The following is a 24,233-nucleotide window of genomic DNA, read 5'->3' as shown; positions in this document are numbered from 1 at the left end:
ATGGATGTTAAATAAGCCAGTGACACATGGACTCATCGATACTGAAGTGTTTATCATGCTCAGGGATATTTGCAGTTACAGGCGGCAGACTGCCAATACCTGGGGACCAGCTGTGCCCCTGCAGGGGCTGTGGGTGGGGGAGGTGAGCCACCTGCCGGCCCGTGACAACCAAGTAACCCCAGGTCTTCGGAAGGAAAGGGAGCCCAGCTAAAGGGTGGACCCACACCCACTGGGATCAGGCCTGGCTCGGCTGCCGGCTCCCTGTACCACCTTGGGCTTCAGTCCAAGCCAAGTGCAATGTCCTCTCGGTCTTCTCCCACCTCGGGCTCCATCTCAGACTGCACCCCCATCTTTTCAGTGCTGTTTCCTAAAGTGGGGAAGGAAGGTAACGGTTTCTTGAGAAGTGTGATCGGCCTCATTTCTTCCCACTTGCAGGCCATGAGTCAGCCACGCAAGCTGGCGTTGACAGAACCCTGGTGTGGGATGAGAGCAGGAGTCATGGAAGTTCGGCAGACGCCCTAATCTAGATAGGCAAAGGCAGGCAATTGCTGGAGCAGGTACCCCAGCTCCCTTTGTTACCAGGAAGTGCCAACCAGCTTCGCTACCTAGGCATCTCCTGGTATGCTTACCATGTTCACAGGCCCCAGTGCCTGGCTGACCCATGTGTCAGCCCCTGGCTTCATTTGTCCCATCCGGCCTGGTGCTCTAGACACTGTTCCTACCAGCCCCGCCTCGGTCCTCAGCCAGTCCTGGACCCTCAGCCAGTCCTTGTCCCATATTCCCAGCTGGGGTATCAGGTCCTCGCCCTCCTTTAGGAGCCATGGTCTGGAAAGGCCAGGGATCAGAATGGCTAGGATGGGGCTGAAAACTCGGGTCTCCCGGCCCACTGAGGGAGGCTGTGTGGCCATAAGCAGCCCAGGGGATGCCGACCTGCCCGCCTGGGAATGGGGTGGCTCTGTGGCTTCGCAGCCCAGGCCACACCCAGCAAGCGGTGGCCTTAGAGACATAAACTTAGGAGCATGGTCTAAGCCACCTCCATAGTCTGTCCAAGGACATGGAGTTCTTAGGGCACTAAGGCCCAGCTGGCTACCCGCTGGACTTGGGCAGTCAATGGTTCACTTCCCCAGTGTCTAAGTTTCAGCCCCCGTTATCTTGAAGGTGGGGTGGCATTACCTGGAGGGGAGAATGGGAGTCCGACACTATCCCTGTCCTCGCTGGAAGGGGCTGGGGTGGCATCCCTTTGGCGGGTGGGGGGCTCGCCTGAGAGGTCCTCGTTGAGCTCCTGGATCAGCAGGCGCGGGGACTTGGTGTCTCTACCTTGAGTTTCCAAATCCTTTGCTGCTGCTTTAAATATGTCTGCAAAGGCCATCTCAGTCTTCTGTGAGGTGTCCTTGGAGATGGCGAATATGTTTGAAAGGGTGTCTGTGCACGTGTTTTCCTGCCCCTGGAGCGAGGGGTAGTCCAGCTCAGGGTCACTGTCATCACTCAGGCTTGAGATGGCTGTAATCTTGGGAAAACACATCTGGTAAAAAAAGATGTGTTTGAATATTTCTGATCTTACAAGTCATTCTGAAATGCACAATGCTAATTCTGCTTTTTTTCTCTATCACAAAATACTCTGTTGCTGTGTACAAAAGAGGCCTGAGGGAGCCCAGCACTGTGCCCTTCAAAAGTCAGGCCTCAGGATAGACACCTCTTGGTAAGCCGTCTCTGAGCCCTCAAAGTCATGTGAGCTAGACGCCCAGTCTACACTCCTTTCCGCCTTGTGCTGGGTGTCCACGCCGCACTCCCTGCCCACCCTGTTGTGGCTACACCAACACCCTCCGGGTCCTCAGTCAGCCCTTCCCTGAGCCTTGGCCTCTGGCTAGCATATGCCTAACCCCAGCCTCCTGGACCCAGGCCCCCTCCGGGACGGTTGTCCCATGTCTCCTTCCTGTGATGATGCTCCCACACAGGGAGTGTGGGACGTCCTCCTCCTGAGTGGCACACAGGCTGTCAGAGGGGCGGGCCGTTTGGGAGAAGTCCCGTCAGGCCCGTGCACTTGTCTCCCTCCTGCTTCTCCTATCCTGCCCTGTCTGTTTCTATATACAGATGTTCATAAGGTGGACATAAAAATACAATGGAAGGATGGAAAACTCTTGTCAGGCAATTATGTACAGCACAGTTATTAAAAACCAGTGATAAAATATCTGTTGAAGAAAACCCAGTGGTTACTTATAAAACCTTAAAGAAGTAAGCAACAGAAAGCATTTCCTTTGCTAAGGTGAAAATGGGGGTGTGTGATGCCTCATCACAAAGAGCATTATCCTTTCATATTAAGGAGTAGGATTGTAAATGACAAGACTAGAAATGAGAGCAGAATTACACTGGCAGAATGTGTGTGATCACCTTGTCCTGGCCCTCCAAGGATTCGCCTGTGTCAATATCCTCCAAGTCAGGTAGGTCCTGAAAAAGCAAGCGAGCCCGTGTCAGCAGGAGGCTAATGCTGAATGTCACATAGGAGGGACATAGGCACCCACAGTCCTGTGAGCTGGGAGAAATGGGGAGCCCCATGCACACTCATGCCCCACGCGCGCACACTTCAAGTATTTGGATCTCATCAGTGAAAGTGATCTGCAAGGTGTGTTTGAAGAACACTCGCCCCGCTTCACACTGTCATGAGACACACAGCCATCCCGTCTGGGGGACACGATGCGGCCCAAACCAAATGCATCCCTCTGTGCAAATTAGTCTTAGGACTCTGTGGTACAAAATGAGTGTATTCTGGATCTCCCCAAACAGGGAGGGCTTCTGTGTTGTGTTGTGTTGGTATCTTCACCTGCAGCAGCCAGGTGGGGCAGGAACATTGTATGATTAGAGGCATGGACTCCAGGGCCACACTGACGGGGCTGGTATTCCTGCTCCACTGCTGACTAGCTGTGTAGCCTTGGGCAGGTTGCTTAACCTCTTTGTTTATCTATTTTCTCTTCTGTAAATGGGAATGCTAACAGCACCTACCTCTAAGAGTTATTGGAAGGTAAATGAAATAATACGCAACGTGTTTAGAACAGTGCCAGGCAACAATAAGAACAGTATTAGCTATTAACTGTCCTGTATACAGTTGGCTCTCAAATGTTAGAAATTAATTGTTCAGTTTAGAATCCCACTCTGAAAATTGACCACTTGAGAAGCTTATCAAGGAAGTTGACAGAGGCAGACCAGGTAGTGCATGTGGGTCTAAACTCACTCATACGATGAGGGCAGAGAAGAGGGCTGACCTGGGGGAGCAAACAGCACCAGCTTGCCCACTGGGTGTGAGGCTAAAGGTATGAGAGAAGCCCCCCTACTCCTTGCCCCACACCAAAGTGCAGTTCCTGGGGGTTGTGACAAAATGTGTGAATCCCCCTGGAGCCCATTCCCTTGGGCTAAAGCGTTTCTAACTATTACCAATGCAGGAAGAGCTTCCAGGAGGAAGGACGTTGTCAAGGCCATGATGAGTCATAAGGTCAGACGGCCCCTCACTGAACCAGCCCCAGGGGACGGGATGCTGGACAGTCACATCAGCCGGGGGCAGCGAGAGGCTGGGAAGATGGCACTAGCTGCTTGCCGGGCAGTTGACTGTGGACTAGAGGCTCTGATGATAAAATCTCTCAGCAGTTTACATAAGGCTAGCTAGCAGTGTGACTTCTTCAGGGAGAACAAATCAAGAGTTTGTAGACATAGTTCAAGGGGAATCATTTGGGCCATCACTTCTCAGCCTTGAATGTGTGCATGTATGAACCATCTGGGGAAGATCTTTTTAAAATGCAGATTCTCATCAGTAGGTCTGGGTAGGGCCTGGGATTCATATTCTAACCAGCTCCCAGGGGATGCCAAGCCTGCTGTCCAAGGACCATACTTTGGGTGGCAAAGACTGAAGGTTTGGATCTGATAGGATACCAACTCTAAAGCAGGTACCTATCTTCGCATGCAGCTATTTACATACATCGATGAAGAGCTTCTCCTTCATCTCCAGTTTAGTGGTTTCCAAATCTTCATCTCCATCAAGTTCTGCACCGAATGGATGCTCAATGGCCACACTCGGGGGGGTAGATTCTAAGGAACAATAACAAGTTATTAATCTTGGAGTTAGTTTTATGCACAGTGGTTAGACTGTCAAGCCCAAGGTTGAGGTGAATTCCAAAAGCGGAGGAAGAGCATACCCTCCAGGTCTGAGGTTGGCCCCTGTGACAGAAGCCGCAAGGGTCCCCATGTGAGGATGGGGTATGTCTGAAAGGAAAGCTCTGTCCCAGGTGTCCCAGAAGCTGGAGATGGATGGAGCTGGAGCCTTGGGAAAGGCCTGGCTGATGGGCAGGGAGACCAAGAAAGGCCAACTGGGTGGCTGGCGGGTAGGTGACAGCTGTGCCCAGGAGGGGTGAGCCCACCACTCCCTTGGGTGGTCTGTGCCCTCAGGGCATTCGCCCCCAAACAGGGCCAAGAACACCTGTCAATAATCTCAAGGTTGCCTGGGGACTGTGGAATTGAGGTGGGGTTCCTGTCCCTCCTCGAGGCACCTATTTTTCAAGGTTCCCAAGGCCATATCCTCAGGTCCTGTCCTCTGCTCTCTGCTCAGCCTCGCAGCTCCAGCAATTAGGAGTTCATGGCCCAACTCTCCTCATCACACACAGGTCCAGAGTATCCATGCTGAGGACTGGCCAGGCCACCCTGGGCACCAGTTCAGGATGAAACATGGAAACAGATGCTGTTGTGGCTGAGCTGGGCCCACACTGCAGCCACCCCCTCAACCTGCACCCAAAAGGCCCAGTTGCCGTGGGCTTCCACACGGGGCCTCCTGTGGCCTCTGAAATTCGGAACTTCTAATTACAACCACGGCTGCTTCCCCTCTCAGCAGCCCATCCTCCCGCACCCCCTGCCTTGTTCACGGCACTGTGGTCTCAACTTCCCGTCCGTCTGTCAGGAGCTTGTACTTAAGGCTGCTGCCAAGTGTGCTTGCTTCCAAACACCCGTCTGCTTAGGCTCTGTTTTACTTCGGGAGATGGTGCAGTGGGGAAGAGGTGAGCAACTGTCAGCTGCATTGCTTAGGTTCCCTCCTTCAGTCCCTGGCAGAGATCGTCCCCATTTCACGGACTGAATGGGGCTCAGAGAGGTTTGTGGTTTGCCCCGGGGGCATCCAAGGTGCTGGACTTGGGTTTGACCTCCAGGTGTCCGTCTAGAAACTGCACTGTCATGTCTGCACACGGTGTGCTCTATTGAGACACTTGATCATCTCTGTACCATCCTGGCGACCACAGGAAAGAAGCTAAAGCTCTCCCAGAGAGATTGTTATTGAAGAGATGGAAACGTCTGTTTCCAATGTGGCAAGCACTCACGTGGTGTGTCCTCCTGCCCTGAGATTTAGACTCATTAGAGCATCTGAGTCCTGACTGCTTCTCAGGCAACCATCATTGGTTCCTGGTTCCATGGCAAGATCTCAGCACTTGCACAGGAACCCAGTGAAGCTGGTCAAACTGTCTCTCATTTTCTCTGTCCTCCACTAAGGCCTCGTTACTTGCAAGGAAAGACCATGTCTCATGCAAGAAAGGTAACTGGGAAAGTAAGTTTTAAAGACATGATATTTACTGGGATTTGCCTTTCCCTGGGGTTGAGTGCCTTCAGTTGAGGTGGAAGTCAGGCCTCCTGCTCTGAAAACCCAGGACCTGGGATCCCAGTTCACTTCAGGACCTGGGACATGCAGAGGGGGGCTCAGGCAGAAAGGTTGGGGGCAGAAAGCAGAGGTACGAGCAGTAGAGATGGGCTGATGGTGGTGATGCAAGACTCAGTCCGAGGCAGATGGGCCTCAATTCCCCACTCCGCCGTTGGCTTGCTCTGTGGTTTGGAGCGAATTATTTCACTTCTCTGAACCTCAGTTTCCAACTCCATAAAATGGGGTAATGACGATGGCAACTGCCTTGCAGGACAGTTGACAAGGCTGAACAAGACACGGCCTGGAAGTCGGCCCTCTCGGAGCACCCCCACGTGCTGGATAAACCTCCGTCCCAGCTGCAGCCATGCACCAGCTGCTCTGAAGATGAGCCTTGCCTGGCTGGCGTCCTCAGTGCTGTGGAGAACAGGTTACTTCTCAGTCTCTCCCAGACGTGGGGACCTTCATTCTGGGGACCTTTTGTCCTGGGCCAGGCCAGCTCAACTCCCCAAACAGACCCCAACTGCTGCTCAAGCTGAGGTTCTCTGTCAGCCAAGGCCCTCCAGACAGCATGGTCCAGGTCTGGCTCACCCTCACCAATAACAGCAATAGGAAGACGACCTCAGCGAGTCCTGGGTTTATCTGTTAGTCGGCAAGACCCAAGGAACTTGGCTAGAACCTGCCAGGGGCTCCTTGTCCTAGATCTGCGTCACCCACTACGGCAGCCACAGCCTGTCTGGGCTTGGCTGTGTCAGTGTCTGGCTGTGCACCTGGAATGCAGCCCAAGCTCCTGAGAACTGCATTTTTAGTTTTATTTAATTGTTTTTACTTTTAATTAATTTAACTTTAAAAACTGAGCAGTATAAAGCAACTCGCTCCTTTTGTGGGACTACACTTGAACGGCTGGGAAGTTAGTTTCCAAATTGAGAATGCGCTATGCTAAATACACACTAGGTTTTGAAAACTTAGTGCCAAAGAAAGCAAAGTATCTCATTCAGAACTTTACAGTATCTGCATTATTATATTTTGGACATACTGAGTTCATTACAACAGTGTGTTCTCAGCCTTTTCTTCTCACCTTGTTTAATGGGACTGCGACGCGGCATAGTCGTGGCTCACCTTCCGGGGAGGAAGACCACCGGCCGGCCGCAGGGGGCACAGCAGCCCGGGCGCCGCGGTGGCTTCCCACGCGCCTTACCTTCCCGGGCGGCTGCCGGCTGCGCGGCGCCCGCTGGCTCCGGCCCCTCGGCCCCTCCGTGCGCATCCGCCGGCCGCTCCTCCGCCGGACTCGGCTTTTCCGGGAGCAGCTCCTCCCTGGCCTTGAGGCCTTCCTCCACGAACAGCTGCATTTTCTGCCGCCTTCCTGGGTCCTCTCGAGGCCCTGCCTTCCCCGCCGCTCTGGAGTCCCGGTCCTCCTTCCCGTCTGGCGCGGGCCCCTCCCCTGAATGGGAGAGGAGAGCAAGGGAGGCGGAACGTCCCCGGGGACCCGCAGCCAACGGCTGAGACGGAGCCCGGGGACAGGCAGGTCACAGCCAAGAACTGCCCGTCGCGATGTCCATCAAGGTGCGCACAGGCCCGAATGATCGGAGCTGCCTGTCCGCAAGAGGGGTCGCTTAGCAAGTCGTGGGCTGGAACAGGACAGAGCCACCAAGACACCCCGCAGGGGCTCTTAGGAGATACTGGAGTAGGTGGGCTTCGGGATGTCTGCCTGCACTTCCAGATGGCTCAGCACAACAGGAAAGTGTCAGTGTGTCAAAATGTTAAAAACCGTCCCACCTTAGTGGGCACAATATAACTGTTTATCTTACTGTTCTTTAAGCTTTCCTAAAAATTTGAAAAATGTCAAAATAAAAAGTTGGGAAAAGAAAAAAACATGCTTAGGAGAAAGTCTATTTTATAGAAAATGTATTATGCTAGTTCCAAACAGTAGGCAGAAAGAAAGCACTACAATTATACCATTTTTCTACTAAAAATGTGTTGCTCTCATGAGAAGCCAGGAGACACCACACTAAATATTGCGTGGTTCCCCCTGTGACTGAGTTATTACTTGGGCATTTATACGTTTTCTGTGTGTGCTGTATTCGTGTTTTGTAATTAGGTAAAAGACAATAGATGTCATTTGAAAACACACATGGAGACTCTACTGTGTGTGGGATGGAGAAGGGGGCTCTTCCTTATCAAGGTGCCCTGAACCCCAGCCAGGATGCCACAGGCCTGCTTTCAGGGTCCAACCAGGACGCACTCACCGGAAGCCCCTACTGAATGCTGGCCAGGGGCATCAGGTATGGGCTATGAGTCCCGCACTCGGGCAGTAGATTGGGTGGGACAGGGTGGGGCTAAACCTGGGAGTGGAGAGAATCTTGAAATGGGGGAGGCAGGGGGTGGGAGGAAAGGCAGGGAGAGAGACCCTAAGACCCCAGAGGGTTCTGTGGGCCCAGAACATTTCCCGGCTGCCCTGGTCCTGACAAGCCGGGAATAGGAAGGTCTTAAATCCCTCAAAGGTCTAGCAGGTTTCATTCAACCATCCAGACTTTTAGCTCTGATCTGAGTTAAAACCTACGCCACAGAGGAGGCTGTGCAGCCACCCTTAAGAATGAACAAATTGTCAAGGGCGGCCATAAAAAGGAATGAAAACTGATCTTGCTACAAAGTGGAGGAAGCTCAAAAACATGCTGAGTGAAAGAAGCCAGGTGCAAAATGCCTCCTATGATATAGTCCCATGTAGACAGAATGTCCAGAGGATCGGGGAAGTGTGGAGAGGGAGTCACTGCTAATGGGTAAAGGGTTTTATGCTCGAGCAATGGAAACGTTTTGTAACTAGAGTTGCTGATTGTACAATATTGTGAATGTGCTAAATGCTACTTTAAAATGGTTGCTTTTTATGGATTTTAATGGTTGATTTGATTGATGTGAATTTCATCTCAATGAGAAGAAAGATCAAGGGACTCCATGCTTTTCTGTGGTGATTTTCATGGAAATCACACAAATCTCTGGGGCTGCACACCCTGAGACACCCCAACGGCAGGCCAACCTTCCCCCTCACCTTTATCCTACAATGCCCACCTCCAAGCTCATGCCACTAACATGGTCTCCACAACACTCATCTTCTTCATAGCCCATGACTTCCTGTCACCGGCCACGTCAAGGCCGGTTTTCAAGGCCCTTCTTGATAACTCAGCTAAGCTTATATGACTGCCCAGTTCACAACTTAATTCCCAGTATGGGCATCTGGTGCTCCTCTCTGCCTCCTCAGCCTCTGTCAGGATCCTCGACAGTGTCTGTGTGCTCCACCTGTGTGTATGTGAACAAATTGTGTCTGAATCACTAGACCTGTTTGGAAGCTGCATGGAAGTGCTGGGGCTTTTCACTAATCTTGGCAGGTGGGTGAGGCCAAGGGCAGATGGATCTGCAGGTATGTAAGTAAATGGTCAAAAAATGAAAGCTCCAGAGATGAAAGAAACTGAGTTTATCAGCCCAGATTTCTAATCTAAATGGAGCTCTGGGTGCTTATTCGTCTAGGGTGGGGACCTAGGCTCGTACCTCTCTCCTGCCTTTCTTTCTGCTGCTTGACCATCGCCAAGGCCTCGATGCTGTCTCTGATCTTCTTCTGCTCTCGGCTTTCCCATAGCTGCCTCTCCTCCTTCTCAGCCGTGAGCCCTCCCCGAGCCCAGGCCTCTGCACAAGCTCTGTTTTGGAGGATAAAAAAAGAAACAAATTGGGGAGGTTTGCATTTTCACAAGTTAAAAGTAAATTCAAAACATATTCTATCTGACCAAACTTGCTCATGTTCCCCAAAGTCAAACTAAAGGCATATGGGTCATGTGACTGCAAGGAGAAGAGTTGACACATGTGCATTTTCAATTTTTAAAGTCTAATGGTTTGCAAAGCCTTCTGGATATGATGCCAGAAGCATAAGTTGACAAAAAAAAAAAGAGAAATTGTACTCCATGAAAATTAAAAAGGTTTGGAATGCAAAGAATACCATAAATAATCAAGAAATTACTTGCAGATCATGTACCAAATAAGGGGGACTTGTAGCTATAATATATAAAGAACTTGTACAGCTCATTAGTACAAAGAGCAAAGACAAGACAAATTAAATGGGCAAAGGTTAAAAGAACGAAAAGACAAGCCATGGACTGGGAGAAAATATTGTCAAGAAAGATAACTAATAAACAGCTTGTAGCCAAAACATACAGAGATCTACTAAAACTCAAAAATAAAAATTAATAAACACAATTTTTTAAAAGTGGGTGAAAGACTCAGACACCTCCCCCAAGGAGATCGGCAGATGGCAAACAAGCTCAACATCACGTGACCTCAGGGAAATGCAAACTGAGACAATGAGACACCGCATCGCACCTATTGGGCTGGCTAAAATCCAAACACTGGCCACGCTGCGTGCTGGTCAGGCTGTGGAGCCATGGGAACTCTCATTCATTGCTGGTGGGAACACAAGGTGGTGCAGCCACTTTGGAAGACACTTTAGCAATTATAAAGCTAAACACACTCCTACCATATAAAGCAGCAAACATGCTCCTAAGTATTTACACAAATGAGGTGAAAACAAATGTCTTCATAAAAGCCTGCACGTAATAGTCAAGGCAGCATTATTGACAGTAGTAGCCCAAAAGGGCAACCAGCCCCAGTGTCCATCAGCTGACGAGTAAATAAAACATGGCATTTCCAAATGAAATACTATTTTCGTTATTATTTTGGAATGGATTAAGGACACACACTGCAATGTGAATTGACCTTGGAAATATTGTGCTGAGGCAAAGAAGCCAGACACAAAAGACTGCATATTGTATGATTCCATGTAAATGGCATGTCCAGAACAGGCAAATCCATAGAGACAGGAAGTAGATTCACGATCGCCAGGGGCTGGGGAAGGGCAGGTGGGGAGTGCCCCTAATGAGTAAGGTTACTTATGGGGGTGATGAAAATATGCTAGAACTCAGTGGTGGTGGTTGCATGACTGTGAATATACTGAAAACTTTGAATTGTCTACTTTAAATGGGTGAACTTGTTCCAGGGGCTGGAGACACAGCAGGTGATGTGAGAGACGCCACTGCTCACTCTGCTAGAGCTGCCCTTTCATGGGGGAAGACAGGCCCTAAGTGAGGAAACACGTATGTCAGAGGCTGGTGTGTGCTAAAAAAGAAATTAGGCTAAGGAGACACCAGGGGGAAGAGGTGCTTCTTAGGGTGTTTGGTCCTGGAAATCCTGAGATGACAGGTAAGCAGACACCTGCAAATGCCTGTGGAGAGTACCCCAGGCAGGTGCCCGATGGGGTACAGCTTGTGGGTGGTGGAATCAGGACTTGAGCCAGGTGAACCTGACTCCTGAACCAGAGCCGTGCTGTGCTGTACAGGTCAGGGGTCTGGCGTATATCTCTGTTTAGACTTTTCTCTCATCAGCACGGCTCTGGGGTGGGGCTCAGAACCTCAGTGACAGCTGTTCCCACCCTCCTCTGATGCACTCAGTACCTGCTCATGCCCCACATGTTACTCACAGGTCCCCGCAGTAGATGTTGTCCCCACTTTCCAGGTGCAGAAGGGGAGGTCGGGAGGTGAGTGACCCACCCAAGGGAATGTAACTGGCAGCCACAGGGCTCGGCTTTGAAGTCAGTCTGCAGGCTACTCCAGTCCCCATTGCCCCACGGAACTGGGCCCATCTGCCCAACTTCCCAGAATTTTTTTCTCACCTTGTCAGAGTAGGGGGTCTCACTTCTATTGGACATATTTAGTAGTCTGACTTTAACGTGTGAGTTTAAAGACATGTTAGCAGCTACATTTCTTTTCAAATGTTGAAAATTCAAAATTCAGATTGCACCTCCCTCTACACAATCCACATTACTGAGGTTTTATTAGAATAAATAAATCAGAATGAATAGTGACCTAAATTAAAAGTTAACTTAAAAACTGATAAAAGTAGTGACAACACACCCATCAGTTCCTGGTTCAAGATTCTTAATATAAAAAGAGTCTATGAATCAATAAAAACTCTCCAAAGGGAACTGGGAGAAGTCCTGAATGGAGTGCTCACAGAGGAGGAAACACGAATGTCCCACAGAGATGGTAAAAATGACTAATACTATCGGTTTTCCAAAAATGCAGGTTTAAAATGACTCACTACCTTCACTCATCAATTAACCTGGCAAAGATTTTTTTGCAAGACTGAGGCTGTGTCTGGTGAAGTTATAAACTGCTGCAAACTTTCTAAAAAACAGTTTTAAAATAATTGTAAGTGTATTTAAAAAGGCTCAAACCACAGTCTTTAATCCAATAATACAACTCCTAAAATTCCACCTTAATGAAATACTCAGCAATGAAGTCAGAGACTGAAACACACAGATAGTTCTTAAAGAATTATGAACAAAATCTATGAACAAGTGTCCCAAAATAGGGAGTGTCCTATTATAAACAGCTATGTAGCCATTAAACCTATTTCCTAAGAATATTTAATCATGTGCGAAAATGCTCAAAAATCAGGGATTTTAAAAAGTTTAATATTAAGCATGCTCAGCTATTACAAGTTAAAAATGTACTCAAAACGCTTTTTTCTTCCTTACCTGTCCTTTGGAAAAACTGGTCTGTCATCCAGGTATGTTAAATGTTTTAGCCGAACGGTGACTGTCCTTCGGTAATTAGGGATATTTCTAATGACTGGGTTTCCCATCAAATTCAGCACACGCTGTAAGCACACAGACAAATTACTAGAAGTGTATGTGATTAAAATATTTTATATGTGCTATGCTCTGAGACTAGATAAATAAAAACGAAGTGCCAGCATGGTGAACTGTTGGCTTTACCAGAGAAGCTAAGAAGGTTTGCCTTGATTTTGTGCCCTCAGAACTGTCCTGGTAGTTGAACAGCCCTTCCGGTGACTTCACTTCTGATCCCAAATCTCACTGTCCTTCTGGAAATGTTGGAAAACTCACCAAGGCCTTTGCCATGTATAGCGATTGCATTTGTTTTGCTCCCAATCTCTTTTGCTGAAATTCTTCTCTGTCTGATTGTTTGCTTTCCATCCCAGCCAGGACCCACTTTAAGGAAACTACATAGAGGCTAGACAGATAAGAAGTAGTGCCTTATAAGGGAAAAGGGTGGAATGTACAGGTTTATCTAGCCCAAGGGCCTTGCGGCCAGGCTTACAAATCTCCTGGATGTCAGGCTGGGACCAGGAAAGAAGAAGGACACAGTGTGCCATCCCCCTATCTTTAAACGTCGTCACCTCCTCTCCAGCCTGTGACACCCAAAGGAGGTGAAGGGCTAGGCAGGACGTGGGTGAGGCCTTTAAAATCAGTGTGACTAAACTGATGAAACACTTTTCATATCTAAAGTGGTTTTGGTTATTGGAGAAAATAAATGCATTGGAAACGAGTTAGTTTAGCATTTCGTATCTTTGATCTTGCACAGCCGTTGCCACCCTCTTCCTACTGTCCTGTGGCCTATCCTGTGGGGGCTGGTGTGGCGGGAGTGCAATGCCACAGGGGCAGATCCTGCAGGGCCCATTTGTGTGGAGACTTTAAAACCACTAGTTGATGAGGGAAAGTTTCTCTTTGCAGAAGCATTCCAGCTAATAAATGCAGAAGGAATACAAAAATCAGAAAATGACTGTTGTACGACTCAGAATGAAACAATACATGTAGGTGATGTTCATCAGTGGCTGCTGAAACAACTGGAGAAAGGCTGATGGGGGGCTTCGATATGACTGGATTAGGTCGACGACCCCCGAACACCCCAATCAATCTTAAAATTTGGCAGCCATATGTTACCTACCCCGTGATGTGATGCAACAGCTCACCTTAAAGTTAAACATTGAACCTGGATCCCATCAAGCCTCCAGCTCCACTATCATTTTATAAGAAATATGGGTGCAGCAGAACATGTTAAATGACACCATGAGGATGGAACCAACCAAATCAGAATGTGGCCAACAGCCAGAGAAAGGACCCAGTCTCTCCGAAAGATTAATAGGGTGGAGGGAAAAGCAGGGAAGGGGAATGTGATGGATCAAGAAATTTGACAGACGAATAATGGATCCGATGTGGAAGTAGACAACACAACAGTCCAAGCCCATTTTCGAGACAAACAGGGAAAACTGTACATGGACTGGGTATGATAACATGGTTTCATTATTGTAGCAAACTATTATAATAGTTTAGATATAATAATAATAGTACAGTGACTGTGCTAAAAAGGTCCTTATCTGTCAGAGATGCACACTGAAATATTTGTGGGTGAGATGACACGGCATCTGGCAACTTAAGATATTCCAGCTGAAAATACCAAGAGGAAAGGAGGGAGGAAGGGAGGGAGGGGAAAGAGAAGAGAGATATGGTGTCTAAAGGACATAGAAGAAGGTAAGCTTTGTGTACGTGCGTTTTACCAAGTCAGGCATGCTCTCCAGAATGCTCAGGATTTCGGGATCACTCAGCTTATTGTGGGAAAGGTCAACCACGCAAAGCTTTGGACACTCCTTTAGATGCTGGATGTCCCCCACAGTCTCCAAATGATTGTGGGCCATCTGGAGTGTGTTCAGGACGGGCAGGCAGGCTGGAAGGCCAGGTCAGCAGAAGTAAGCAGCGATCCTATAAGGAACTCTTAGATCCTCCCCCCAGGGAAGGCCCCTGGGGGCTCTTACAGAGGTTTTCGATGGTCTTGATGTAATTGTTGCTGAGGTTAAGAGCATCCAGTTTCTGCAGAGGTTCTAGGTTCTCAATTTTATGAAGCAGGTTCACTTGCAGGAAGAGGCAGCGCAGCTCCGTCTGGGCCTCCAGGTTCTCGATTTTCTGTATGCCGTTGCACTCTAGCCAGAGACAGCGCAACCCCGTGTACTCTTCCAAGTTCTCGATGCGATCGAAACCTAGCAGGGGCAGGCGGCGTTTGGTAAGGCCCTCTGCACACACAGAGGCCCCAGGTCACCTTGGTTTTGCCTACCTGTGTGGCATCCACACCTTCTCCCTCGAGTAACACTGCTGCCCCTTTGCCTGGAGGAATCTCCCTCTCCTGATCCCACCCCATAGCTCTCTGAGTGGCCAATCAGACTCACAACAATTCACAATTCATTCCGGGCTGGTCACAGTTAGCTCAGTGGGGCTGACTTTGCTGAATGCTGGGGTGTTTTGCTGGCTCCACTGGAAAGAGGTGGCCTTTCTGCTGGAATTGCCGGCCTGGTAAGGTCGAGCAGGGGCCACCTTCCCTTCATGGCTGAGAGAGGGTGAGGTGAGGGGTGACCCGCCCGAAGTGAGCCAGAGGAAAGCAGGGACAAGAAAAGGAGACAGACAGCCTAGTGAAGTGATGCTCTGAGCGCCAATATCCAGCTAAGCCGGAAGGTCATGCAAACTGTGGGTCTTGTTTTATTTTTCACTGTTATAAGGCAAATTTAGGATTAGGAAAACAAACATTTTTGTTTCCTTTAGTAACTCATTATCAATTCGTAATTCATGATTCATCTATTATGAAAACTTAAAATAAGTTATTAATTTTGTCTGGAAAAGTTTTAAGAAACTATAATGTCAGTGGTGAGCCAGACCGCTCAGCAAAGTCATTCCCAGATTCCTGGCTGACAGAAGCAGTATCAATAATGAATTTGTTTTAAGTTGTGAAGTTTGGGGATAATTTGATACACGGTAGTAGGTAAAAAATACGCATGTCTCCCCAGCTCTTCTGCTTCTCTGACTCTTTCTACTTAGTCCAACTCACTGGGTCCTTTTCTTCTTAAATCTTGCCCTCTTAGGCTGTCTTATTCACTGCTACCACCTAGACGTTGGGTGGAGAATTTGGAGGTCAAGTGGAGGTGAGACCAGTCAGGAGTTACTGCAAACCTTTAAGGTATTTGGGCTGCTGGAGCCCTTCACAGACCCTCCTGGCATGGTGCTCCTCACAGGGGCTGCCCCGGCCTGCAGGACACCAAAGGTACCTTCACCATAGCCATCTCTGTATTCAGCACAGAGCACGTGCCAGGCCACAGAAGACTCAGTAAACATTTACTGGCCTAACAAACGACCACACAGATGACCAATGAAGCAGGCTGGCCCTACCAGACTTGGCAGACTCCTCTTTGTCATCACTAGGAGCAGCTCTATTAATCTCAGCTTAAGGTTGTAGGAGTGACTGACATCTTCCCTGAGCCCCGGGATGCCACCGTTCATACCCTCCATTCTGAGAGGCACCAGCCTCCCATCCTTTGTTTTCTACATAGGTCTTCATCCTTCACAACACATTCCTCCCACACATAAAATGTTTACGATGGGCTTTCTGTTTGAAAAAAATCATGAGTCCTTTAGGAAAGATAAATAAGACATACCACTGTGTTTCCCTTGTATCTGTCTAGTCAGTCGCTGCCTTTATAAACTCCAGTCGGGTAAGAATTTTTCTTCAAAGGAATATTACTGCTTTTCCATAGATTTCCATCAATGTCTGAAATTCCTGCTTAAATGTAAGTTGAGAACTCCAGGTGACCCATGTAATTTCTTAGATCATGAGGGCATTTCACCTGATGTGAGACATCTCAACTACCAGGTCCCTTACCTTTGAAGTGTAAATACAGTGTATCGTTCAATGCCGGGGTAATATAAAGCTTGTGTTGCTGGCAGAGTTTTTGTAGGAAACTTTTAGTCATTCTGTTAAATGAAAAACATGAGCAAGAAATTTATTTCAATTTGTCATTTATCAAATATACTCTAAAAATTCTTTACCACTTCCATTCCTTCCCCAGATTCTACAACATCCTATATGCCTGATAGCTATTTTAAGTTCTTAAAATATATATGGCTTTCAGGGCCTCATCCAGTATCATTAATTTTAGCATTCTTAAAAATTGCAATGCATGTTTTAATAAAAATACTTTAAACAGTTTCATCACGAACCACTGATGTCTCCCTTTCCAGGTTTGGCATTAAAGTTGAATAGGTGGTGGTTAGCTGTGCCATCAGAGGCTGTGTTGCCCTAACTCCACTACAAATTCCCAGACATCAGGCCGACTATTTAATCTCCATAAGCTTCAATTTCCTTCTCTGTACAAAGAGGTGATCACAGCATCTACCTTCCTTGGTAAACGTGAGCTATGATACCTGGGGCTGTGATCCTCCTTGTCATCTCTTTGGTGTGCTAACTGACCATGCGGCCTGCCATCACCGCTCTGTTTCTGCTTGCTTTGGGAGGATGTATCAGGAGGACCTATACACGTTTCTTTACGGTCATTAATTTCTGTAAGATAAGAGATTGGTTCTGTAAACATCAAGAAATGTACACAAAAAATTCTCCCAATTCCAACTTATTGCCCACTTTCAGTTTGGTACACCAGTACTCTTTAACTTAACTGTTTTTAAGGCATTGAGAAGGACTACTGAAATTTCATTTCTAGATAGCGCCTCTATAAAAACTCTTGTAGAGGAGCATTAGGAGACATGTACAAAGATATTCCTTTCTGCATTATTTGTTACAGCCAAGAACTGTTAACAATGCAAACATCCACCCATAGGGGCTGGTTAAATTAAATAATGGATTATTCTGCCTTGGAAAAGAATGCACTGGGACTACCTCCATCAGTATGGACCATTCTCAGAAACATGTATGGAGTGAAAAAAGCAACTTCCATAATAAGCTCAGTATACCATTTATATAAACTAAAAATACACAAACCAGTGCTATTCATTGTTTAAGGACATGTAATATGTATGTAGAGAGGAGTGACTGAAAGAATCCATACAGAATTCTGGAGACAAGAATAGGACTGAGAGTTGGAGGGTGGAGGGCAGAAGGAACATCAACGTTATTACATATCTATTGAACTGTTTCATTTCTGTAATTTAAAAAGGACTTCAAGTAAATATGATAAAATGGTAATCATTTTCAATTCTTGGTGGTGAAACATGGGTATTTGTTACAATATTTTCTGTCATTTCTTCAAAAGAAAGATCACAGGAAAAGAAACGGTGAAAGCATCTTTGGTGAAAAGAAAATGAGCCCATTCAAATGCACTTAATTTTTTTTAAGCCCCATTAAAATTGGCCAATGGAAATGCACTTAATCGCAAGGGCCTTTGGCTGCTGCTGAGTGTGCCTATGGCCTACTGAACTCCATGTATGGGACTGTGTCTTGCACTTCCGCATTTCCCACTGGAGCCACGAGAGGCCAAATAAAGAATAGGTGTTCAATATACACATAATAACTGATTATATTAATAACAAGAACTACCACTTGTTCATGGCCTGCTGTATGCCAGAAACTCTAATTATAATTATCCCTGCTTGCAAATGAGGAGGCTGCCCCAAAGAAAGGTTAAGTTCTGGACCAACAGCTGTAAAGCTGGCGAGTTGCAGAGCTGCCAACTGAACCCACCAGGAGTGGCTCCAAAGTCTGTCTTTCCAAAGAACATGGCTTCCTCATACAGGGCTTGCCTGGACAGTCGATGCTTAAGATATACTTGTTGACTGGGTTCAAAAAATGAAACAAATCAAGTAATTTATCTAATCATTAAAATATTTCCCTTAGGTCGCCAAGCCGAATGGGAGCAGAGGGTGGAGTCCGTCTTCTAAGCCCATTCTGGGAAACTTTGTTGGGGAGTCACCCGCCGACCCCAGAACCACCAGCTCTTCATTCCCTCTCTACTGTGGTCAGACATTGGACTGGACACTGTGTGTAAAATCAGGACGTCCTGCCCCAACATAGCCTGCAGTTTCGAAAGGGAGAGAACCTTTGATCTTACATGGTGATAACAATAAAGGGTTACATTCAAAACATTAAAAAGTTGGGAGGTGGGGAGAATGGTGAGTTAGGTAAGGGCCTGGACTCCGGGCCTCAGAGTCCGGGTGTGAGTCTGTTCTGCTATTGACTGGCTGAGGGTGACCGGTTTGGAGCAAGTTCTACGGACTCTTTAAGTCTCAGTTTCCTCCTCTGTATGAAATAGCGAGAGGAGTGCCCACCGCAGAGGGCGGGCTTATGGCTCAAGTGCGGCGCGTGCTGGGCACGCCTAGTGTAAACGGTCTGGGCCGCTACCGTTACTATTATCTTTAGTGCCGGCTGGGAAGATCCGTGCGCGGTACGGCACAGCCCGTCGCCCCCTCAGCTTCCCGGGCGGAGGTCCGCACCTTCCTTGCAGGCTCCCAGGCCTGCGTCCTGGTGATCGCCAGCCGACTCCTCCACGCCCTGCTCCTGCGCGCCGTCCTGCTCCGCCGCCCGGTCCGCCACGGGCTCCGAGGCCTCGGGGTGCATGCTTATTCCAGAAACACGAAACACCGAGTAGCAGTGGGGAAGCCCGGTCCTGGGCGATCGCTGCGGCCCACAGCCGGACGAGGGAGCGCCCGCTTTTCTTCCGCGCAAGCCACCTGTGCCCGCTCGGTTGGCAACCCAACGCTTCCCTGTTTCCACGGCAACCGTCGCGCACGCGCACTCGGGTAGGCAGCACGTCGGGCGCCTGGGCGGATTTGTCCCCGCCCCGGGCGCGTGCATGGGTCACGTGGGGCGCGGCCCGCGGCAGCGGCGGCGGCGGCGGCGACGGGGGTGGCGGCCGCGCGGCTCTAGTGGGACCAGCTCGGAGACTGCGCTGCCTCTGCAGGTACCGCGCCCGCCGCGCCTGGCTCGGCCCCCACACCCTCCGGGCCTCCCTCGGCCCGGCGCCTCCTTCTGCGCCCACCACGCCCCCCGGGACTCGTGCCCCGCGTCCCTGGGACCCCTGCCCCCAGCACCCCTTCTTCCAGACCCGACCCCTTGCCCCATAGCGCCACCCCAGCTGCTCCCGGCGTTGCGCCCCCCAGCACCCGCAGCCGTTGGGTCCCACCCACCCCGAGCGCGGGCCCCTCCCGGGCCCCTGGCGGGGCGCTGCTCGCGAGGCTCCGAAACCCCGCTTTGTCTTTGCTTCTTTATTCTCATTTCTCAAGCACTCGGTTTGAGTGGGATTTGTCGTCGTCTTTGTTCTGAATTCAGAGTGACTGAGAATGAGGGCGCTCCTGAGGGAAGGGCACCGCCAGGTTCCGAAGCGGCGGCCGGGTCTCCAGGGAGCCGGGGCTGCCAGGTGTTGGCGGGGAGGGTCCTGAGGCCTGGCCGGCCGTCCTTGTCCCTGAGGACCCGCACGCCGGGCCCGCTCGGTGCTGCCAGTGGGACGCAGCCTGGGGTCTCACGCGGGGCCTCCCCCCAGGGCTCTGGACTTGGATAGACCTTGGTCTGACTCGCCCCTGGCCACCCAGCCTTAGGGTCCCGGCTGTGTCGCTTCACCGCTGTAAGTCTGTTCCCCGTCTGTAAACTGGGGATGACTATAACTGATTGCTAAGGTTGTTGAGAGAATAAGCAGGGTGACGGGAATAACGCCCTTGGCGGCGTCTTGTGCATAAAGCCCGCTCTCAGCCAATAGCTAACACTGAATTATGGTGGCTAATAGCTAAGGTTTATGAGCACTTAGGTGCCAGGCACTGTTCTAAGTGCTTTATGTGTCGGACTGCATTTAATTCTCATAATCTTAGGCAGAAACTATTATTCCCATGTTTACAGGTGATGTAAGGCAAGGTGAGAGGTGAAGTAATTTCACCTTATGACAAGATTCGGAGCTCTTCACTGGCAGCCTGTCTGCCAATCCAGGAAATCTGTTGTCAAGAGTCTGTGGTTTTGATCATTACAGCAATATTCCAGGGCCGTTGAGTTCAACACATTGAATATATTCTTTTTAGTAGGTTAAAAAATTTTAGGTAAAATCCACATAACAAAAAATTCACCATGTTAGCCATTTGAAAGTGTACTGTTCATAGCAGCTTATTCAGTGTGCAGCCATCTCCACTATTTAACTCCAGAACATTCCCATCAACTTAAAAGAAATCATACTCCATTAGCAGTCACTCCCTGTTCCTTAGCAGCCCTAATCTGCTTTCTGTATCTGTGGATTTGGGCTTTCTGAACAAGCTTTGTCCGGTAGTAATGTATACTTGTACTTCATCATTTTTATTGCTGAATGATATTCCATTACGTGGATAGACCGCATTTTGTTTATCCATTCATCTGTTGATGGATATTTGAGTTATTTATACTTTTTACCTATTGGGAATAGTGCTGCTATGAATATGGCTGTGCAGGCTTTTATTTGAGTGCAAGTTTTCTGTTATCTTGCGTATACACTGTGGAGTGGATGTTCTTACTATTTTATCATACCAGCAACAACTCTGTCAAAGTGCTGACACAAAGTTTGAGAAGCTTCTTATATTTTTACTCCTCAAGAGTGAAATTTGAGCTTTGAACACTAAGCAGTATTTGCTTTTATTTATTAAAAAAATATTGTATACAGAGCACCATGCCAGGTGTTGAGGAGGAATATTATAGATGGATGTGATCCTAGCCTCACACCTTCATGAAGCCTGCAGGAGGAGTAGACTTAGATCTGAAAGCAAAATTGTACAAACTTTTAGAAAATAATACAGGAAAATAAAATATCTTTATGCCCTGGGACTAAAACAGGATCTCCTAGAGAAAACATAACAAGGTGCACAGGAAGAAGATTAATACATTTGACTACTTAAAATTAAGACAGTTCATGGAAAGCACTATAAAGAGACAAACTATACAGAGTACTAGTATCTAGAATATAGAAACAATTCTTAAAATTCTGAAAGAAAAGGAGGGCAACATAGTAGAAATAAGAGCAAAAGCTAGAAACAGGCATTTCATAGATGAGGAAATAGTGCAGAAACAAAAGAATGCCAATCAGTTTTAGTAATCAGGGTGATGCCTGGGTTCTTGTTCATGGCGTCGAAGAATGAACGTTGGAAACACTCAAGGTAGGAAAGCAAGGGAGAAGTTTTTATTTAGAGATAAAGTAAGAGGACCCAGCTCCTGGCTCATGCAGGGAGGGGACAAGAGAGTCTGGGGTGTTGTGTTTAGGGGATTTATAGGTGGTTGAGGATGAATGTGACAAAGGACTAAGTTAAGCAGACCTGCCAAATGGTCCTAAAATGTTTATCTTTGATGAGACACTAAGTCTCTTTTCCTCATATCAGTTCTTTAGGTAACAGAAGAAATTTATTGCTCTGATTCCTTCCCAGGATAGCAGCTTCTTGGTCTGGAAGCTTATCAATCAAGTCTGCCTGCCCTGCTCCCAAGGTGGGCTGAGTTATTGTCTGTCTGCTAAAGAATATGTTAAGAACCTTACTTTCCAACTTACTGGGTTTTAAAATGTAATCTTATCTTTAAGATGGAATCCTTCCTGTTTTTACTATGTTGTTTTATGGCTGGGCTTGCTTGCTAAATCAATTGCCCAGGTTGCAAATTACTTGATTAGGGACTGGAGGAGGAAAAGCAGCATATGGGTAAAGTTAAAAAAATAAGCTGGGCCTTTTAGCAGGCTAAAGTAAATCTTAGAATGGCATAATTTAATTGACACAATGAACATATGGGCTATGCTGGGATATTTTATTACCTGGGGAATATTCGACATTCCAGGCCAAGTTATTCCTGGCTTTTTGAGCTTTAACTGATTAGCTCATTAATTTTGAGTCTTTTCTGTCTCTCTAGTTTTAACTAATCTCACTGAAGAATGCCTATATTCCTAGTTTGATATTTTTACCCTAGAGAGTTAATGTGACTGACTTTACTTAATGTTTAATATGGAGTTTCGAGTTTTGGTAGGGGTTTTATTTTGTACCTTGTTACATTGTTTTGACTGTAATTATCCTGCTTTGCTTTTTCTGGAGGCCCTCACCCTACTCTGTCTAAACCCACAGTCCCTGTCTCAATGGTATGTACACCAAACCTGACCTCCCACTTCCAGCCATCCTGTGGATAGAAGGTGAACTGCTCACACTACAATGTTGAGGAGGAGGCATGGTGAACTTGTGCCCTGCTGGTGGGCATGTGGATTGGTTCAGCTGCTTTGGCAGTGTAGAGGAATGCATGGATGCCCTGCAGCCTGGCAGTTCAACCCTTAGGCATTGATGCTCTTGCACATGTGCCCAGAGATGTGCATGGGATGTTCATGGCAGCAGTGTTCCTCACTGCAGTAAAAACCAGCAAAAACTACCCAGGGCCCCCCAGCAGTAAATGGCGTGTGAATCGTGGTGTCTGTACCCCGAGGTGGTGTGCGGCAGCACTGGTGGGTCGCCTAGGCTACAGGCGCTCTGGCGAGTCTCGAAAACAACGTTGAGTGAAAGGAACAAGCCACCAAAGAATGTGCACAGTCTGATTGCTTTGTATGAAGTTCAAAACGAGGCAGAACTGAATACCGCTATTTCAGAACCTGTGCCAGGGGAGTAGTACCACTACTAAAAAGAAGGAGGCAAGGGAATAATGTCAGAATTTAGAAGAGTGGTTACCCCGAGGGTGGCGGAAGGGGATGCGATCAGGCAGGAAGCACACGGTGCTTCTAAGACTTTTGTCCTCTTTGTAAGGAGAGCGGCTATGAGGCTGATTTGTTTTATTATTCTTTTAACTGTGTATAACAGGTTTCAACTGTGAATAGTACAGCTTCTGTGTATTTTTCAGTTTTTTTTTAATTCCAGAAAAATTAGCTTTAGATATGTTCCCTGCCCTCAAGAGGCCTGTGCTCTAGCTGGAGAACCAGGACAGAGACAAGTTAAACACTTAACCAGAACGTGGTAGACCAGCGTGGTAAGTGCCACATGAGTAAGAGAGAGAGAGATACTCAGAGGCAGGGGTCGGAGTGTGACCCTGTGTGCCCCATGACCTGTGTATCATCTGGGCTTGTCAGCACTGGTTTTGAATCGGGGAAAAACAAAGGGCCTTGAGCTGGTCTGGGGAAGACAGACAGGATCTGGGTGCTGAGAGCAAGGCACCTGCAGACTCTAAGGTAAGAAAGTCCTGAGAAAACGCTGACGGAAGTCAGGGCCCTAGTCCTGCTGCCTTGCTGCCGAGCTTGATGGCGCTGGCTGTTGACGAGGAGGGTGAGGGCCACCTCAGGTCTGCCGCCCCCGTGAATGGAAGATTGTAGGAGCCTCTGAGGGTACCTGTGGTTCCTGATACACCTGCAGGTTTTGGTTTAAGAGATATGCAGGATTTGCAGCTTGTCCTTTTACTGTCCTCAAAACTAGACCGACGGTTTGTCCATCCGTCATCATCCATCTTCCTGTTGCTGTAACAAATTACCAGTGTGTCTTAAAGCAACACATGTGTTTTCTCTTACAGTCTGGTAGTTAGAAGCCTGAAATCAGTCTCACGGGGCTGAAGTCAAGGGTCAGCAAGGCTGTGTCACTTCTGGTGGCTCTGGGGACAGTCTGTTTCCTTCTTTTTGCCAGATCCTAGAGGGGCCGCCTTCTGTGGCCTGTGACCCCTCTCCCCTTCAAACCCAGCAGCCTAATGTCTTTAAATTTTGTTTGCTCTCTCTGACCTCTGCTCCTTGATCACATCTTCTCTGACCCTCTTACCTTCCTCTAAGGATGCATGTGATGACATTGGGCCCCCCTGGATCATCCAGGATCATCTCAAGATCCTTCTGCTTTGCCTTTGTTGCTACATAAGGTGACATATTTAATCAAATCTGCAAAGTCCTCTTGGCTCTGGAGGGTGACATCTTTGTGGTTTGAGGATTAGGATGTTGACATCTCAGGACCGTTATTCAGCTGGCCCCACTA

General features: G+C 48.1%; 2 protein-coding genes across 5 annotated transcripts in view; one reads left to right on the top strand and one right to left on the bottom strand.

The window, feature by feature from the left end:
- Positions 1-32: 32 nt before the first annotated feature.
- On the bottom strand, positions 33-19,120 carry DNAAF1 (dynein axonemal assembly factor 1). 3 transcript variants are annotated; one of them, XM_036909390.2, is made up of 12 exons: positions 18,759-19,028; positions 16,740-16,875; positions 16,198-16,289; positions 14,309-14,530; positions 14,054-14,220; positions 12,234-12,355; positions 9,200-9,345; positions 6,858-7,100; positions 3,965-4,074; positions 2,389-2,445; positions 1,174-1,522; positions 33-367 (listed from the first exon to the last, which is right to left on the bottom strand). In XM_036909390.2, exons 1-12 carry the CDS (start codon positions 18,880-18,882, stop codon positions 279-281), a joined length of 1,857 nt encoding a protein of 618 aa, XP_036765285.2. In that variant the 5' UTR covers positions 18,883-19,028; the 3' UTR covers positions 33-278. The 3 variants fall into 3 exon arrangements, with proteins under 3 accessions (XP_036765285.2, XP_036765287.2, XP_036765286.2); XM_036909392.2 differs by lacking the exon at positions 16,740-16,875 and having other exon boundaries at positions 18,759-19,120; XM_036909391.2 differs by lacking the exon at positions 2,389-2,445.
- The window catches only part of HSDL1 (hydroxysteroid dehydrogenase like 1), a 29,989-nt gene continuing 24,845 nt past the window's right edge, over positions 19,090-24,233 (top strand). The window contains exons 1-2 of one of the 2 annotated variants that reach the window (XM_057493382.1): positions 19,142-19,225; positions 21,648-21,750. Coding sequence is in view for 1 of the 2 variants with exons in the window: in XM_036909381.2 (XP_036765276.2) it covers positions 19,118-19,225 (108 nt within the window). In the remaining variant the exon portion in view is untranslated. Of the gene's footprint in view, positions 19,226-21,647; positions 21,751-24,233 lie in introns of both variants that reach the window. The other variant, XM_036909381.2, reaches the window with a different exon arrangement.

The sequence above is a fragment of the Manis pentadactyla genome, chromosome 15 (genome assembly GCF_030020395.1).
Source record: "Manis pentadactyla isolate mManPen7 chromosome 15, mManPen7.hap1, whole genome shotgun sequence".
Taxonomy (NCBI): Eukaryota; Metazoa; Chordata; class Mammalia; order Pholidota; family Manidae; genus Manis; species Manis pentadactyla.
The sequence above is the reverse complement of the archived record's forward strand: the minus strand, read 5'-3'. Positions and strand labels throughout refer to the sequence as shown.